The 19,524-nt window shown below is 38.1% G+C and overlaps 2 protein-coding genes across 8 annotated transcripts in view; one reads left to right on the top strand and one right to left on the bottom strand.

Moving 5' to 3' along the window:
* Positions 1–12,934, top strand: part of Eps-15 (Epidermal growth factor receptor pathway substrate clone 15) — a 43,246-nt gene extending 30,312 nt beyond the window's left edge. For 3 of the 4 annotated variants that reach the window (XM_069505423.1, XM_069505424.1, XM_069505425.1), the window contains one exon: positions 652–10,360. In XM_069505423.1, the coding sequence (XP_069361524.1) occupies positions 652–1,479 (828 nt within the window). In that variant the 3' untranslated portion in view covers positions 1,480–10,360. Of the gene's footprint in view, positions 1–651; positions 11,428–11,497 lie in introns of those variants that run through there. The other variant, XR_011237924.1, reaches the window with a different exon arrangement.
* A 473-nt stretch (positions 12,935–13,407) lies between these two features.
* LOC117991738 (uncharacterized) overlaps positions 13,408–19,524 on the bottom strand; it is a 19,824-nt gene continuing 13,707 nt past the window's right edge. For 2 of the 4 annotated variants that reach the window (XM_069505463.1, XM_069505462.1), the window contains exons 2-4: positions 15,956–16,720; positions 15,197–15,427; positions 13,408–14,356 (exon numbers count right to left, since the gene is read on the bottom strand). In XM_069505463.1, the coding sequence (XP_069361564.1) occupies positions 14,174–14,356; positions 15,197–15,427; positions 15,956–16,711 (1,170 nt within the window). In that variant the 5' untranslated portion in view covers positions 16,712–16,720 and the 3' untranslated portion in view covers positions 13,408–14,173. Of the gene's footprint in view, positions 14,357–15,196; positions 15,428–15,955; positions 16,738–18,004; positions 18,088–19,524 lie in introns of those variants that run through there. The other 2 variants (XM_069505459.1, XM_069505460.1) reach the window with 2 other exon arrangements.

Here is a 19,524-nt window from a genome sequence, read left to right as displayed (position 1 = left end):
AGGCGGAAAGTTGGATTATGTTTAGAAAGTGGATAATTTTAGTTTTGACTGGGGTTATAAAAAGTAGACAGCTTGTGGTTAGTATTGTTGTTAAAGGTGCTTTATATGTGACTTGCATGATGTCCTTTTATATCTTGTTTATTTAATTTCTTATCGATTGATTTAATATTTATATAATGTTCTAATTTTCACCGAATACCTAATACTTTTGTGTAAATAATACTTCTAATATCATTTTACTTATGTAACTTGACACTAGTAATAATACGAAACTTTAACTTAATCAACGTCATTTAAAACCAGCATGTCATACCATACTGTTACTTTTGTCCAAAATTCTAGTTAAACTGACCTTTTTTGTTGGTAAAGAGTTTGTTTTTTCCTGTACAACTCTGATAATACAATTCTGTAAAATTTTTACTAGTGTCTGGTGATATTCTAATATTCGTAACTAATTGTTCATTATCTCATCACACTTGTCCACTAACATACTATATGCTAACACGCTCGTGCTTGTCCCCACATTGCAGCGCTAAGCGGACGCGGCGGCGACTCTTGTGCGTCCCCACCCCCCGCCCCCCCCTCACGCGACCCCCACCCCCCCCTCACGCGACCCCCACCCCCCCTCACTCACAGTTTGTGTTCGCCCAGAACCTCCGCAAACCCGCCCTCGACTTCACCGAGGACCCCTTCAAAGACTACAGATACGAGGACCCGTTCAATATCGAAGACCCCTTCTCTGACGTCACTGACTCAAAAAAGATCGACCCCTTCGCGAGATCGACGTCGGCCGCCGGTTTCGCGACCGAAGACTTCTTCACCCCCTCCTCGACCGTCAACGGCCTCGCCGCGCCGGACCGAGCTAGCGGCAGAGTGTCCGCCCCGCCCGACCCCTTCACGGCCGCCAAGGCCAACAACAACGACACCTGGGCCGCTTGGCCCACGGACAACTGGGCCATGGAGGACGCCTGGGCCAAGCCCGCGGAAGACGCCTGGACCGACACCTCCAAGACTTCCACCGCGACCAAAACATCCAACACGTCCAAAACCGGCTTCACCAGCGACTGGAAGACCGACAATTGGGCCAACAAGACCGACAACACCTGGTCCAACAAAACAGACAATTGGGCGACGGATTGGGACTCGAACGCCAACACTACGAACAGTAATAATAAAAACCTCAACGAAACGTGGCCGACGAATACATTACCGAGCAAAAAGGAGAAATCTCCAAAGCCGGTAAAATACGCGAGGTCGCTAGTCCATACAATAGGAGGTATAGGAAGGACGAGACACAATAAGGACAAAAAGGCTAAACCCGTCGAAGCGAAGAGCTCAGAAGTGATTCCCTCGGAAGAGCAGCAGTTGGCGTGGGCGGCGGCAGAGTCCAAGCGCTTGAACGAGGAAGCGGAAGCCAGACGAAGGCAGGAAGACGCAGAGTTGCAGCTAGCCCTGGCCATATCCCGACAAGAGAAGTGACATAAACCTTCTCTGTTCTCGGTCAAAAGACAGAACCGCACTTAACGTGTATTGAAAGGATGGAAACAGTAGGATAGCTGTCACGTGTGAATTGGTAAGAGGACCATGTTGGCGTGGACGATGAATCTTGCCTTAGGAATGCTCGAACTTTTGCACTAAATTGTATGATTTCATTTCACTATGTATAGCCTCGCATGACCGTCTGTATACTCTATACATGGAGACAAATTAGTATGAGACACTCTCTGTTACGTAATTCCATATAAATGACAGAGACAAAAAACTCGAAACTAGAACTTCGATGTTTTTCAAAAAACATTCGAAGTGAAATTCGAATGTTTTTTAAAACAATGGCGTCGATTCTCTTGTTTTTCTCTAAACTAAATTTAGAGTATCTGCATCTCTTTCTTTTTAACATCGCTAAAAAAAAGAACGGAACATGAATTTTAAATTTAAAGATACAAAATTTTAGTGCACGCTACAAATTTAAACAATATGCTCACGACTGGCAGCTAAAGTCACGAGGTTTGGCAGTTCAATTAAATTTAAAACTGTCAAACTGTTCTTGTCCTTTTCATATTACATCGGTAGGAAGGGGATGCAAACACTCTAAAATTGAGTTGTAATCAGAATCGTTACCATTGTTGTCGAATTAAATTTCGAATGTTTTTTGAAAACATGTTTGTGATTGGTTGGTGACTTAAAATGGTTAACGCCCACTGAGTTCCGTGTCTCGATCATTTGTATAGGATGACGTAACAGGGAGAATCCTATACTAACTTTTCTCTGTTGATAGAGTATAGAAAACTGTCGCGGATAAAATTACGGATTTTGTGACCGTAGAATCGAAAAAAAAAAACATATTTTATATATCTATGAATAACAATATTCAAAGAAATGTAACCCTCATATCATAATGATGGCATTTTTGGAACCATAACGCATACCAACATACAGACACTCACACACACTCAACGTTTACTTTCATCATCATCATGATCAACCAATAGATGTCCACTGCTGGACATAGGTCTCTTATAGGGACTTCCACACGCCACGGTCTTGCGCCGCCTGGATCCAGCGGCTCCGTGCGACTCGTCTGATGTCGTCCGTCCACCTAGTGGGGTCTTCCAACGCTGCGTTTTCCGGTGCGAGGTCGCCATTCCAGCACCTTGGGACCCCAACGTCTATCGGTTGTACGAACTATGTGCCCTACCCATTGCCACTTCAGCTTCGCAACCCGTTGAGCTATGTCGGTTACTCTAGTTCTCCTACGGATCTCCTCATTTCACGTATAAACATTCCAGAAGTGAAGTTGAATATTAACCACGACACACAGCGGCTTATCGAGAGTTTTGCCTTTCATAATAACCTTACTGCAATATTAACTTGATTAGGGCACAATTGCTATTGAAACCACTCAATCAGAAATGCGACCTAAACACAAAAGCATTTAATAGTCGAATGAGTCTTAAGAATCATCAAATACTCGCTTTTATACCAATCGATTCAAGATGGTGATGCAACACATCACGTGACGTCTGTCAGAGATAATTAATTATTATAAGTGCGCTTACACACGTTTACTTTACATTTCGTTAATATTGTTAGCAGTAGGTACTATTACCAATTCTCGTGTTAAATATATCGTGGCGGTTATGCTTGCTGACAAATTCGTTTGAATCTAATGATTTTCGTAATTAGAAAATAATCGGCTAGTCATTTGGAAGCCAATCAATGTGTCGAGCATTATATTCATATTTTAATTTTAACAATTAATATTTTTTTTGCACGAATGGCCTAAATCTTTGTAATATAATACATATATTATGTACAGTTTTTAGTTTTATAATTGTTTATTAAATATTTGTTCTCAAGATTTTTTTGTGAATTTTTACCAATTTTTCAGTATGAAGAAATACGAATTAAAGACTCGAAATAATACTTCGATAATGTTGCATAGGTAGTCTTTTTTTTATTAATTTTAGGTTTTCCGTTATGTTTCGAGTATTGATGGGTATGGTATGTAAATTTAGGAAAAATGTCGACTAGTATACCAAGAATGAATAAAGAAAGAATACCTAAAAAATTTGTATTGCTATTTGTATTATTAGTACGAAATAATGAATATATTGCAAAAATATGAATGTATGTTGTAATATTAGTTAATCCCAGTTTTAATTAATATAGTTTTAATTATACAGCTGCTATAAAAAATATAAAAATATTTTCATGTTATTGTAGTACAAACATTTTTTTTTGTTTAGTATGGATTATTATCACTCTTAGTTATAATTTAAATGAAAGCATTTCTCAAGGAATCATGTTAAATTATGTTTATGTTTGAATTAATAGATAGATATAGTTAATTCTGAAAAGTGCTGCTTTTTGCTGACTATAAGGGTGTGGTCACACTAGGTGTATAGTTTGCAACGGATCGTTGGTCTGAATTATAATCCGCAAAGTAACGCATGCTTATTATATGCTACAACTAGCTTAATATGTTCGCGACTTCATCCGCGTGGACAAATTTCTAACCCCTATTTCACCCCCTTAGGGGTTGAATTTTCAAAAATCCTTTCTTAGCGGATACCTACGTCATAATAGCTATCTGCATGCCAAATTTCAGCTCGATCCGTTTAGCTGTGCGTTGATAGATCAGTCAGTCAGTCAGTCAGTCACCTTTTCCCTTTTATATATTTAGATATATACGCCTGGTGATACCACACCCAAGATGCTTTTGTATACTTATATCTTTTTTACCACCGAATGTTATAAAAATCATACCTACTCAATAATCATTTAAACCACGAAATAAGTCTAAAACATGATTGCGTTCTTGTGTATAAAGTTCTTATAGACTATAATATTAAAATAAGTACAAGCATAACGCATAACTGAGGAGGTTCCTGCGGTAGTGAAGCGGTGCGGGAGGGCTGTGATGACGTGACGCGAGAGCTCAGTGACTCGTCTACTTGTGACGTCACCCTCCCGCATCACTCTACTACCGCAGGAGCCTACTCAGTTATGTGCTATATAGTCCGTATAAAATGAGTTCTCACTTGTAATTTTAACTCTATGTGTCAACTGTCATGTCAAAAGTACGGTAGGTCGATTTCGTAAAACCTGCATCAATCATTATTTATTGCAATCTTAATTGTTGTGATTGGCTGAATTTGGGCGATTCTTGTTGCAACAATTTATTGTATCCAATGGTGAGCGAGCATCATCCAATCAGAGGTGATTGCGATTGTGACATTGTAGCTGTCATTCTACCGTAATCGAGCAGCTGCTGCACAATTGAGATTGTAATAATGATTGATGCAGGTTTTACGAAATCGACCTACAGTTCACGTTTAAAATAAGGACTAAAATCGTACTTTTGACATGACAGTTGACACGTAAATTCGAAATGGCGTGTGAGAACTCATTTTGTACGCATTACACTTGTAATTGTGTGTTTGAATGTCAAACGTTTCTTGGACTGTACTTGTGTCTGGTGCCTTCAAGACGTCTTCAGTGCTTATATCCTGACTTCCAGAGTTCTCGTATCTGTGTTTTAGCATCGAACGGCGTTCTAAACGAATGTGAACCTTATTACGTGTTAGGTAAAGACGATAATAAGATATCAAGTCGGATATGCTAATTGCTAAGTACCTTCAATTATTATAATCAGAGTTGTGTAAGCATCTATAAATTATACTATTTCTATAATATGTTCAATATGTTTATACTTTATACGCTACATCCACCACAAACGAAGCTAAGCTGGTAATAGCTTAGCTTATTCCACATTCATTATTATCATCATTATCAACCGATAGACGTAAACTGCTGGACATAGGTCTTTCAACTTTCACAACCTACGGTCTTGCGCTGCCGCCATCCAGCGGCTCCCTGCCATTCGTTTGAAGTCGGCTGTTTACCTAGCAGGCTGACTTCCAACGCTGCACTTTGCCACATCTTTATCAGTTGATATTTTTTTAATGTATAGATGAATCCAAAATCTTCCTTTATGTTTCTGTCTGTGCCGGCAATGAATTCGTACGGGAGCGAAGGCGCGGGCGATCGCTAGTCTATCAATAATCTGATTGGTCTGCTAAACACATCATCACTTTGGTGGATAGCGGGCTATACAGCCTGAGACGTGCCGTGTTAAAATATGAGCTGCATCAAGTTGGTTGAGAAGGGCCTATATGCTAGCTTAGCTTCGCTCGCGGTGGATGCGGCATCTATCAACTCGTTTTCGTACCAAATTGGTAGTTGTTAGCTTATCTACGTAGTGTAACGACGGGCAACACTCGCTTGCGCACGGGCACTTGCCGCGAGCCGCCTCCGTACAATAACTATACTTTAGTATGCACGCTTGCAGAGACGAACACTACCATTTTTGAGACGACTTCAAAATAACCTAATTTAAAATAATCGACTTCAGTGCGTTGTACGTAGAAACCAGTAGTTGTACCAGAGGAATTGTAGGATTTTTTGAGGGAATATGGTACGCAAGGTTTAGAAGGTTCGGAGGGTCCGTTTGTTAAGGACAAAATCGATTAGGAACAGAGAATTAGATCCAGGTCGATTGGAACAAGAAGTCGATTATTTTTTCAATTCCATTATTGCGATGGCAACACTAACATTTCTATAGTGCATACATTTTAAGAAAGCACTCGCTATATTTGCTCTGTGTGTCAACTGTCATGATTTTAGTCCTTGATTGGTAAACCGTACTTTAGACATGACAGTTGGCATAGAGCATATATGGCGTAAATGTATGCATTATACCTACATGTATTGTATTTATATAAAAAAAAACTTAATAACTTGTCTCAGCAAGCCCTAGTTGTTTAGGTAAGTGATTATTGTAAATGTAAACTTAATGATGTAATAATACTATTAATACCAACGTGTTTATGGGTAATATCCTAAAGTTGTTATCTCTTTCTTAGGCGCTGTTGTTCGTGGCTCCTCGGTCCGCGTGGACGCCATTTTTTGTCGTTTCTCGTGGTGTTGCCAGTGAAATTGTTTTATAGTGCGCACATTTTGAGAACTCACTTGCCATATTTGTTCTGTGTCAACTGTCATGTCAAAAGTACGGTTCACCCTGAAACTAAGGACTAAAATCGTCGAATCGCAAATATGGCGGGTGAGTTCTTCAAATTTATGCATTATGTATTCTCTGTATTTACACTGTCAAAGATTATATTAATAATAATTATTTCATGATTGTGTAATTTTAATAAACACTAATTTTTTTTTTTTTTTTAATTGTGTGTAAAAAATAAATGCGTTGTAAATTTCGTAGATTATATTTTGAACAAAAAAAAATCCTCAGTCAATTTGTATATTTGTTTTTCCCAATTAGATAGTTATAATATTTATGTTAGTTAGTATTCAATATTTATAATTATTCTAATATCTAAGTCCACGTGGCCCGAGCGACCCGTGTCTGTTATCAAAAAATATATATTATTACGTACCTTCAATGATAGCGGATTAATACAATAATATTGATACATGAGTTCTCGGCGTTGAGTGTATATGTGTATTTAAAGCTATAAATAAAGTAAATTTGATAAAATTACGTTAAGGGACGCTTGGTGGCCCATTCGTTGCGCCAAAACGGATTCGACATGATTACACAATGTTGCCACATTTGTATCGTGCATTCAAAATAAACTGGCGTGTTTCCACTGGAGACCGACATTAGCAATGACAATAGGATTACATTCAGCATGCCACGTAAACCAAACACTCATAGAGACCATTCATTTTTAAACGTTTGTAAGAGCTTTATACAATGATCTATGCGTTTTGGCGTGATGGAGGGGTCCTGAAGGCAGGTAGTGACGGTGCGCGGGGTTCGTATCGAGTGCTCCTCGAACGGGACTTAGGAGGCTGTGCTGCACATGCCCCGTATGTTTAAACTGTGGCGTTCATGTTGAGGCAAACACAACACGCGTTCAGGCGTTCACACAAGGCGAATGGGCTCACGAAACAAATGTTTGGTCAATATTTTTGAATTTTGTCTGGCAACCTGATAACTCGTCATTAACTCTTCTTTCGACGGCACGAAAAATAAAAAAGCGAATTGTACCCAAATGGCTGTGTTAATCATTCCTTCTATACGTCCGCGTCGTAGCGATTAGCGATGAAAAGACGTTCTTGCCAGTACAGAAATAAATCGAAACGAAGCAGCGCTAATCGTTCCGTTTCACCCACAATGTGCATAGCTATATGTATAGTGTGTAAGTGAGGAGTAATTGACGCTGCCATTTTTTTTTTGGTACAAAGTAAGACTTGTGCCGTCAATAACGTGTGCGGACTTGCGCGGCAGTTCAGACTCATAACTCGATAGGTTTTAGACATGTTTAGAGATTATTGTCTGAGGCAATGGGCGAACCCTAAAGCCTTAAAGGGCTGACATCCAGGGTCGTAAAATTAATTTAAAAAAAAACCCCTACTTCTGTATTCGCTTGGTAGGAACGCACTTACGTGTTATGTATTTGCCTCGAAGGAAAGGTTTCAACTTTGAACATGCGAGGGATCTATGGCACGCGCCGCGTAAGTTCCATACGAGGGGGTATTGAATATGATGGGAGCATGCTTCTCTTTCGCACACACTGTACTCGAGTAAGACAGCAATATAGATTTTGTAACGCTATAATATTATCAGTATTATTCGGGACCGCGCGCCTAGTTTAGTAAAAAGAATTATCTATTTCTATTGAAGGGTTTTTTCACAAACTAAACGTAAAAGGTAGACAGGAAACGAGCCTTAAAAAAAATGAGACTAACCAATTTCATACAGAAGCATACGCATTGCAATTTGCACGTCTATTTTCGCGATTCTTGTCTACCTTCATTTTTTTACATAAGTCTGTGTTTCAATTATCAAAAAATACGTGTTGAATATCGATTAATATGTGCACGGTTGTGCACATATTAATCGGCACGGCACGAGTTGATTCGGAACGGCTAAGCTTTTTTGCTCGTATGTACCTACCTACTTTCTATTTATACTCTATCCACGGAAAGAAGTTAGTATAGCGCTCTCTCTGTCACATAATCCCATACAAATGATAGAGACAAATCTCAGTGGGCGTTAACCATATTAAGACCCCACCCAATCAAAAATTGTTTAAAAAAAATCAATATAACAAAAATAAATACCTACTTGAAATTTAATTAGAAGGCATAGTCTCGTTTGCGATTGGTTGGTGATTCAAAATGTTTAACGCCCATTAAGATTTTTGTCTCTATCATTTGTATGACAGAGAGAGCGCTATACTTATATCCGCGGATAGAGTATAGTGTCTGTAATTGTTTGATGCACTTAACCGGTGTTGCCAGGAACAACCCGTTGTGGTAGCTATAGGGAGTCCAATATATCTGTATGAATATAAATTATTGAATCGTAAGCGAGAAATATTACTTGATTCTGCTGGTCGCATATTTATCATCACAAAATTAGTTAAAATTAATTCGTTGTTGTATTAATGTAATAATAATAATTATTATAGTTAACGCATTTATTGAAGTTTTATATTTTGAATAGTTTATTGTACTGAATGAACTCGTTCGTCGCTTTTGATATGCAACGAATATCGTTTATATAACTCTCGAATATCATTCCAGTATATTAATTATTAACCTCGATATTTACTTCCCACTGTTTTTTTTAATACCTATAACCGGTATAGACGCCCGTTTTAAGCCACCATTTAATTTACATTTTCATTAAATGTCAAATAAAATTAATTGTAGAGTGACAGAATATTGCCAATTTGAATATTCGAATAGGTTGTTGTTATTCAAAGTTTACGTTATTCACGATAATGAATAGTTCCTTTGTACTAGCGTTCTGGTTTGAATAAAATGACTTAAATATAAATAAGCCTTTTCATTGCGATCACATCAGTGGCTGGATTTACGGTGTACTGCAATTAGGTGTTAATTCGGTGTACAAAAATCTCTTAACTAAACTAAATTGATAGGTTTATAGGTAAATAGTGCGTTTCACAATTTTTCTTACGGAAAAAGAGCACTGCTTTTTGGCGTATCAATTTAGGTAAGTTTAGAGATTTGCGTGCAATACTTTTTATTTTTAAAAAGAATATTAGTCATGTTAAACGAAGCGTTAAATGCAATGAGGTGCATATTTGGCTGTCCACAGGTATAGTTATCCACAAGTATAGACTTTGATATAATATAGGTCCTCCATAGATCCCGACCTTAGTCTCATTTAAGCAAAACTGAAAGATCGACCGAATTCTAAATGGCAAATATTTCGTCAACTTTTTTTGCCATCCTATGAAGTAATAGGATTCGTAAGCTATCATCGAAGTACAATGTTTCATATCAAATGCTGCGCGCATTCTGGAAATTGTGACGAATAAACATTATCAGTCCTCGTAATTGTATTTAAATATAATATAGTATCTATATTATTTAGCAGAGTAGCTTATTGTTGATTAGAGTCGTTTTAATAATATTCTGTCCTTGGGGCTAAAGTCAAATCTAGCACCAGACAAGGAGGAACTGAGGAAATATTCCCGTTACCCTATTAAAATATTAGGTGTCATATCTATTTACGGGCAAAGCGCCGAAGAGACAGTAAGGTAACTTTAAAATTGACTTCGGAATTGTTGTTTTCTGGCGGTCACTATAACATAGTAATCCTAAAAGGACAGAATATTTTGAAGATAATGAATCCTGATAGGAAATGGCTACATTAATAATTTCATATTATTCAACCGTTAGTATTAGAGTCTACAATTCAATAAGATGTATACTTAATATGTTCATATCTATTGGATCTTTTACTTAGAACGTTGTATGCTGTGCAACGTTTAAATTAAAGGTTATCAATATGCAAATAATTCACGATGTCTTTATTCAGAAACAATGTTTTAATGATCTCTGTTGGAAGTTACAATGTTGCCAGTTCGCGTTTAGCTGTCATAGATTTTATCACTACATATCGTTAGTGTCATCCCTCCTTTTGAAAGCTTTTATAGTATTCTGTTACTGTTTGTAGACATTTTATAAGACCAAAAGTTTTTTAAGCGCCTGTATGCGCTAATTGTGACCTGCAATAAGCTTCTAAAGATAATTTCGGCGTGGTCTTTGGGTTATGAAAACATGTTCATAACGCTAAACTTGAAGTATCATGAAAATTCGTATAATCAATTTAGTATCGTAAATTTGTACATTTGATACGAATCGGTTACAATAATTATTATTTATGCACTAGATAATGCAAATTTAGAGAAAGGTTTTGTATTAGGTAATTTATTAAATATTAAATGTTTATATGAAAGCGAGCAACTTATTGTAATTATAGCAAGGAGCTGACTCTTCTGTCATCTGTCGATATATTTCTTATGAATAACGCTATGAAAGACTAGTTTTGAATAATGAATTTGAATAAAAGTTATTCAAAAAGTCATTGACTTTTTTATTGCTATACCATTATTGCGTATGCAATTGTTATTGTTTACTGATTGTATGGTACTCAAAGTTGCGTATGTTTACTAATATTGCAAGAGTATCTGTCAATCAGCAAAATTTGGCAATACCTAAGCTGTATGATGGTAAATGTCAGTAAAATGTATGCAACATGCAATTTTGATACCCCGTGAAGCGTTGAATTTGCATTTTTGACAACGATTTTGACAGACGGTTGTCGGTGTTGCTATTCGACCAAAATTAGCTACTAAATAAATCGTCAATGAGGTATGAATATTGTATAATGTATTTGTTGTAGAGTGTAGATGCACTGTCGACCTAAAATGTATGTAAACTACGTGTTATTTTTGATTGGCTGTGTTATGTTGCGATGTTATGAGACTTTATTTTCGAGTAAGTTAAATACCTACCTGGTTACTCGGCGTTTTTCAATTGCGGCTCGATTTTAACTTTTATACGAACAATGGTTCTTTGGTTGTGGTTTGCAAAAGTTGATAGATGAACTATAGTCGACGCATTTTAAACTGAGTCAGATAACTCGACGACTCAGTTTAAAATGCGTCGACTATAGATTTACTAAAAAGCATGCATTCAAATCATCAAACAACAATATAACATAAAGAAGATAATATTTTATTGTTATATATACAAACTAAAAAAAATAAAAATAAAAATAAAATAAACTCTAACATAAATTAAATTGACAGTAATAAAACTAGTGTTATAACCATATAACTTTCATAATAAAACTGATTTTAGATCTGTCAATTTAGTGACGACAATAATTTGTTGAATAACCGAATATTCGAACATACGTATTCGGTAAAAATCTAACGCGTTATTCACGTTTATGACTATTAATAAATTATTCATTTTTTATTCATTGTCTTAGATGAAGTGTTCGAGTAACTAATGGTGTCTGAATAATTTGAATATCACAATTAATATTTTGTAAATTGTATAAGAGTTGTTCGTATTAATGTTGAATAAGCATAGGCAATTAGAAAGCGTTCCTTTTACTTTATTTTTGATGTTGTAAGAGTAAAAGCTGAAAGGTTTTGACTTTAGCATAAGATTGAAAAGTCTGTGTTTTAAGAATAGGATGTTAATTTGGAAACTGTAATGGACCGGCTCTTGTATTACGAAACTTGTTGCTATTGCATTGCGATCGTCGCAATTGCTATTTGGTATAAATCTTTGTCATTCTTTTTTAATACATTCGCGTCAATAGCTCAACGGTATGGAATTAACTGAAATCAGAATGTCAGTTTCAAGCCTTATCAATTGGACTATTGTCATACCAACTCAAAGTGCAAGTTTTAAGGTGGACTTTTGAGTTGAGGATTTGTGGCGTCAGTGACGCCGCGAAGTCGCGGTGTCGCTGAGTTCGAATTTACATTTGCTTAGTACCTACCCACATTATTCTGACATCATGTCGCGGCGTCACTGATGCGGCGCCTCTGACGCCACCGCAGGAAGTCATAGATTCTCGACTCGAAAGTTCACTTTTAGGGTTCCCTTATATTTTGAAAACTTTTTAGCATGAAAAAAAATCTCTCACGCTGTGGTACAAGGAATGATTATAGATATTTTAAATTTAATAATTATTTTATTTTTATTTTATTTTACGTAGTAGTAGAAAAAAGGATTCTGATTGTGAATTTCATTCTAGTGTAAGAGTGAGATCTTTATAGCGCACTTTGGCAAGTTTCGGTTAAAACGAGACAGATTTGTACCAGCGATATACAACGCTGTCTCGTTTTAACAGTGTCTTTAGTCAGAGCAAAGTCAAAAATATGTAGATCTCAGCATAAGAATGATTGCGATCGTCGCGATGATTGCCACGACGTTTTGTGATAGAGGCCGGTCAGGTACGGCGTGCCGCACTCGTCATTGCCCGCTGGGAATATCCATTGTAATGAAACTATGATATTATATTAATATGAAAATAATTCCTGAGATAATAAAATGAACAGCATACTGTATACACGATGTGTTTTATTTGTACACTAACTCATGCCGTAGGTATATCAAAACACAAATACTAGGACAAAACCTAGGTATGCCCTACTTACGTGGGAAACAATTCATCAAATTAAGTGTATATATATAGAAAGAGAGAGCAAGCGCGTGCCAGACTTTCGTCTAAATACATCTAAACTAGCTTATGCTCGCGACTTCGTCCGCGTGGACTACAAAATTTCAAAACCCTATTTCACCCCCCTTAGGAGTTGAATTTCAAAAATCCTTTCTTAGCTGATGCCTACGTCATAATAGGTATCTGCATGCCAAATTTCATCCGATCCGATCCAGTAGTTTGAGCTGTGCGTTTGATAGATCGAGTCAGTCAGTTCAGTCAGTCATTCAGTCAGTCATCACCTTTTCCTTTTATATATATAGAAGATATATAAAACGAAAAGGTGACTGACTGACCTTATCAAGGCATAGCTCAAAACTAACTTGGACCGATCTGGTTGAAATTTAAGCATGCAGATAGCTATTATGACGTAAACATCCGCTAAGGATTTTGAAAATTCAACCCCTAAGGGGTGGTAAAATTTGTGTAGTCCACGCGGACGAGGTCGCGGGCATAAGATAGTTATTTTATAAAAGCTGAAAGTTTCTCTGCGTGCGTGTGGGACAATACGCAGAGAGACTCGCAGCCTTCATAAAATTACGAAGGTCTGGGACGCGCTGGCTCTTAGTTTAGTAGTACCTAAATGTCTAAATAAGTGTTTTGGTTAAAAAAAAAATTGTAGGTGTAAATATTTTTTATAAAATACAACTTTTATCTTAAAACTAAAATAATCTAACTAGTAATACTTTTAGGTACCTACCTAGTTAAGATTTTAAAATTCATTATTCATATTTAACATTTACTTACTATTTATAGCTAGTAGTTACATACTCTTTGTTTATAGCCTGACCAGAAAAAAAAGAGGAAAAATAAAATACCTACCTCGGCAATCGCCATATTGCGGAAAATCCGTGGAACTGAGTTATATTGACCGTTCAATATGACTTGACCCCTGACGTTATATTGGCACCATTACAAATCACGCAATAATAAACCCCTATCAACTAAAGAATAAAGCAAACTAAGCAATGGTGCCAACATGACTGCAGGGTCAAGTCATAGTGAACGGCGCAAGTGACCATAGATCATAATCTAGCGGCGCCCCCAGGGCAAGTTTTTTGAATTTTTCTGGTCAGGCTTTAAAACGTCTCAAATAATGCCCATTGCTACGAAATCGTCCACGATATCGTTGAGCCGCTCCTTGTACAGGGTGCTCGGGTTGAGCGCGAAGTCGGTGATGGCGATGTCCTTGCTCACGGTGGGCGCGTCCTGTTCGTCCACGGTCACCAGTAGCAGGCAGAACATAGCTGTCGTCAGCCCGAAAGGCATCACCTGAAATGAAAAAAAAACTCAATTTTCCGTTCCGTACTCGAAGGAGGACGGTCAACGGAACCCTATTCTGTCTGTCTGTCTGCGGTCTGTATCTCATAAACCGTAATAGATAGAGAGTTAAAATTTTCACAGTGTGTATAAGTCCCGCAAATTGCTATTGCGCTGGAACCATGTCTCAATAACATCCAAAAGATGTCGTTTTGACGTCAACCGAATTAAAAATATACCATTAGCTAAACTTCAGTCTAGTGCTTACGTCACTAAAATGGCAGCCACGCGCATTAGCAGTTTGCGGGACTTATATTCCTATTGCCGCTATAACAAAAAAGTAATAAAAAATTCAAAATGGCCGCCACTGTTTTCTGATTTGGCATACTTCACTCCGTTAACAACTGCTACATTCATATCATACACTTTACCTACGCTAGCGCCAATTTTGAGGGTTTTTGAACTATTTCAACTTTTTCCACTTTTCCTTCATAAGAGATCGTGCTCCTTGCCATATAATGTAACCTGCACGATGGTGCGGAAACCTTCGTGTGCGAATCCGACTCGTACTTGACCGCTTTTCTACAAGTATGATGGTGACGACTTGACGTGGTAAATTAAAACTACCTGACTATTCATAAGTACCTACTTGTAAAAAGTTTACATGAATAAAAAAACATTCTATTCTATTCTATTCTGACGACATCTTAAAAAATGGCAATCGAGGCGGGAACGCCGCACAGCCCCCGCGTTAACCCGGTGCAGGCGAGCGCAAGTGACGTGCGGGGCGTTCCCTCCGCCTCATACCCCGATTGCCATATCAACCTATCGCGGACTATTAGGTACACATACCTTTTGCAACTCATAGTCGAAGTCCTCCCTCGGGTATATCTCGTTAGGATCGAGGTCGAATCTCCGGAGAGCGGCGCATAGTTCCGTGTAGTACAACTCCAAGGTCTGCTTGAAATGGTTATCGCGGAACTTCTTGTCCGAACCAGTGAAGATGAAGTACATCAGGTCCAGGATAGGATTACCGCGCTGCAGCGTTTGGTAGTCAATCGAAATTATGTTGACGGTGCCATCCTGAGAAGGTTTTTATATCTTTACAAAATATGCTAGCGGAAAGTGTCAACACAAGCGCAGCGAGCGGAAAATTATTTTAATAACTGAACCAGTCTGCGAAAGTTCAACTGTCCTGTCTACGTCAGTACTCAGAACAAGCGTAGAGATTGTAAACTTTCTTTGGTCACATACCTAGACACGACGATCTCTCCATTGAACGTCTAGTAGTTCAAGGAAGAGTAGAGGGCACCAGCGCAGCGGGGTGATTCGCTAAGTCAGTGTTCAACGATGATTGATAGGGTTTCTACGAAAAATAATTTTAATGTCAACCAATGTACAACCAAACAATGTCCAATGAGCTCTTGACTATGATTCATCGTTGGACACTAAGTTAGCGAATTAGTAGACAGAGCAGTCAAGAGTGCAACGACAAAGAAGAGATTCTAATTTAAGATTTATTTGATGTCAATAAAAAACGATTAAGGTTCAGTCTGATAACCGAATCGTTAACAGTTCAAACCCCATCCGTTGCACTAAGTTTAAACTTACCTCGTTAACCTTGTGCATCAAATTGCTTGGTCTGTAGTCACCATGACCTATCACAGGCCGCTTTATGGGCTTGTAGAACATCACCATGAAATCTCTGTCCTCTCTTATTTTCTGGGCGAACTTAGAAAGACGTTCCTTATTCTCCTCCCGTGTAACTTCTAGAGCATTCGTGATCACAGTGGCCAAGTAAGCCATGATGCCGTCTAAAGCATCAACCATTGATATTGTGTCAGTTGCTTTAAACCCTTCCGGATCCTCGATAGACCAAGCGATTGATAAAGCGTGAAGTTTTGCTAAATTCTGAATACTTTTCGACGCATACTCCCAATCTATTGACTTGAATCTGTCATATGTGATGTATCCAGATGCTGACAAATCTTCTAAAACTATCGCTTCTCTTAAATACTCTTCACTGCTGCTATAAAACTTGGGAGTTACCAGTCTATGTTCTTCAGGAACGTTGTGCTTTTCCTCCAATTCTTTATATTTTGTCAGTAAAACATTGTATGCAAAACTCTCTATTTCGAAGATTCGGAACGGTGCAATGCTCCTCATTTTTTCTCCCGCTACTGCTACTTTGACGAATAACTTGAGCTCCTCTTTGTTCGGCGCCGAGATACTGGCTTGGTATATAAAGCTAGTGTAGTTGGCTCCACCGCTTGATATCCGCTTGGCAGATATCTGACAATCTTCGTAGCCTTGTTCCTTGGCTACTTTAGCGAGGATTTCGTTGAGAACTTCTTCGGCTTCCGACATCGTGGACTGCTGCAAGTGGAATGTTGCTACGAAATTTAAAATATTATCAGGGTTAACAGAACAAGCGATTGATAACAATAGTAATAATAATTGTTTTACATGTTAAGTAAGCGACATGTACGATACGAGAAATCGTATCGTTCGCCTTTTATATTATAAACGCGGACGAAGTTCGTGCATCAGCTGATGTCTGAACTTCGTCCGCGTGAATGCAGATTTTTAAAAATTTCGTGGGAATTCTTTGATTTTCCGGGATAAAAAGTAGCCTCTGTCACTCTCTAGGTCTTTAACTTTCGTATAATATATAGGGTAGTGATAGTTTGTAAGTAGATACACACCGAACCAACGAGTGCTAGAGTGCTAGATATTTCCCACCAGTATAAAATTTTCTACAGATATATTTTATCCTTCAGCAGAATATATATAGGTACCTACATAAGCTGTGCTGTGCTAGATAATGTTCGTCAAGATGGGGAATCGGTTTGGCCGTCCAGTCAAGACTAGGTTGTCGTGAGTCGAATTCAATGTTTTACGCCTGGTATAAAAGCCATTCGCTAATTGTGCAATAACAATGATAACGGATAATACGTGATAACGGATAATACACGGATGTAAAACATATACCTACATGTTGTCCAAAACAAATGACTAAAGATTCAAACTGAAAGATCCGATATTTTATATGTATAAAGTCTAATTTTTTTTATGTTTTCTTCAGGATAGTTATTAGGAATCGCGTCATATATTGCAGGCACTTAGTGTCGTGGCAAGCCCCTGCCAGACGCTCTTAAAGTAACTTTTGACGTAAGTTTTTACACCTTTATTACCTGTTATCTCCCAAAGCCACCCATAAACCAAAAAAATGTTCCTCCCAGTGTTGGGGACAATACGCAGATAAACATTCAGCTTTTATAAAATAACGGAAGTCTAGCACGTGTTGGCTCTCTCTCTACAACAATTATTTTACGCTGAAATAAACTAAACCATGCCATCCATCCATACTAATATTATAAATGCAATAGTGCTGTATGGTATGTCCCTCTGTCATGTGTGTCTGTCTGCTTAGTTTTTACGGCCCATCCGTTCAACCGATTTTAACGAAACTTGGTACAGACACAGGTAGCTTGCATCCCAGGGAAGGCCAGGACATCTAAGCTACTTTTTATCCCAGAATCAATCAAATCATTCAATCAAGAGTTTTCCACAGCATTTATAAAACCGAAAACTTACGCGGACCAAGTCGCGGCTATCACACTAGTAATTAATAAAACTGAAAATTACTTAGCTACTTACCTAGTAATATTCAGAATTCAACTGTTTCATACGTCCAAGCTATCCTATTATTTTTAGAGATTGTTTAGTAAACCCGAGCTCAGCTTGTCGCGGCTAAAACCTTGAACTAAACTGAATGATGATTCAATTCCTCGCGCGAGATCGCAGTCGCCGCATGTAGTCAGGAGGTAAATAGGGTATTGTGTGCTTACATACTCGACGATCCGATATTTCGAGATTATAGAGGGTAAGTCGGGGAAGATGGCCGCTAATAAAATAAAGTTTTTTATTAAAGACAAAATAACCCAGTAGGTTTTTTTTTTTTTTTAATAGATATAGCGAGCAAGCGAGCAGGAGGGTCACCTGATGTTAAGTGATTACCGCCGCCCATGAACATTTGCAGCACCAGAGGAGCCGCCGATGCGTTGCCGGCCTTTTAGGAATTTGTTGGTCCGCCCCTTGAATAACCCCATGTTATAATCTAGTGGGAACACCGCCGATGGGAGTTGGTTCCACAGTTTGCACGTGCGTGGAAAGAAGGATCTGGCGTAGCGGACGGTCGAAGTGCACCAGACACCCAGATGGGTGAGGGTGAAATCCTTACGGTGGCGCGCGGTGCGGTTGTAGAAAAAGAGGGTGGAATGAGGTCAAAAAGCTCTTCAGAGCACTCCCCATTATACAGGCGATATACAATTCATAAAATATACAATAAATATAAAATGAAATGAAGTAAAGTAAAATGAACTACAGGTATATATAAAAAATTAAACTAACTGAATGTTAAATAATATGATATATTAGACCATTATTAATAATATAGAATATTATTAATATTAGAATTGCATAAAAAGTCTAAAAACAACACTTTTCTATATTCCCATACAAAAGATTCGTAATAATACTTAAAGTCAATTTAATACCATACCATAAAGTTTAAGTGTTAGTGGAGGGGTTCCGGGAAGTTCTCTTAAAGAATCGACTGTTAGGCGGTACAAAGTTCGCCGCGCAGCTAGTTTGAAATAAAAATGTCGAGTGACGAAAATAGCAGCAGTTAATTTAACTGCGGAAACTATTGGTGCTCAAAGTGTAATAAATGATTTGCGCTCAGAACTTTTAAACACAAGATAGGTAGGTTCCTATTTAAGCATACTTAGATTTTGATTTTGTTATCTTGGGAGGTGTGAAAAGTAGAGTATTGAACTTGAGGGGTAATACTATCTGTCTGGACGCCCTTAACCCCGCGCTTCACTCAAGATTCTAGATACAACACCCTCGCTACGCTCCGGAGTTACTCTAACATTCCTCGTTACGCTTTGGATTTATCCCGGCGCCCGTGACATTACCTCCATGTTGAATAATCTACTATTATTCATCATAATTATTAAGTGCGACTTACCGATAATAATCATCATCATCATGATCAACCTATCGCTGGCTCACTGCAAAGCATGGGTCTCCTCTTAGAGTGAGAAGGGGTTTGGCCATAGTCCACTATGCTGGTCCAGTGCGGATTGGCAGACTTCACACACCTTTGAGAATAT

Source organism: Maniola hyperantus, chromosome 20, assembly GCF_902806685.2.
Source record: "Maniola hyperantus chromosome 20, iAphHyp1.2, whole genome shotgun sequence".
Classification (NCBI taxonomy): Eukaryota; Metazoa; Arthropoda; class Insecta; order Lepidoptera; family Nymphalidae; genus Maniola; species Maniola hyperantus.
The sequence above is the reverse complement of the archived record's forward strand: the minus strand, read 5'-3'. Positions and strand labels throughout refer to the sequence as shown.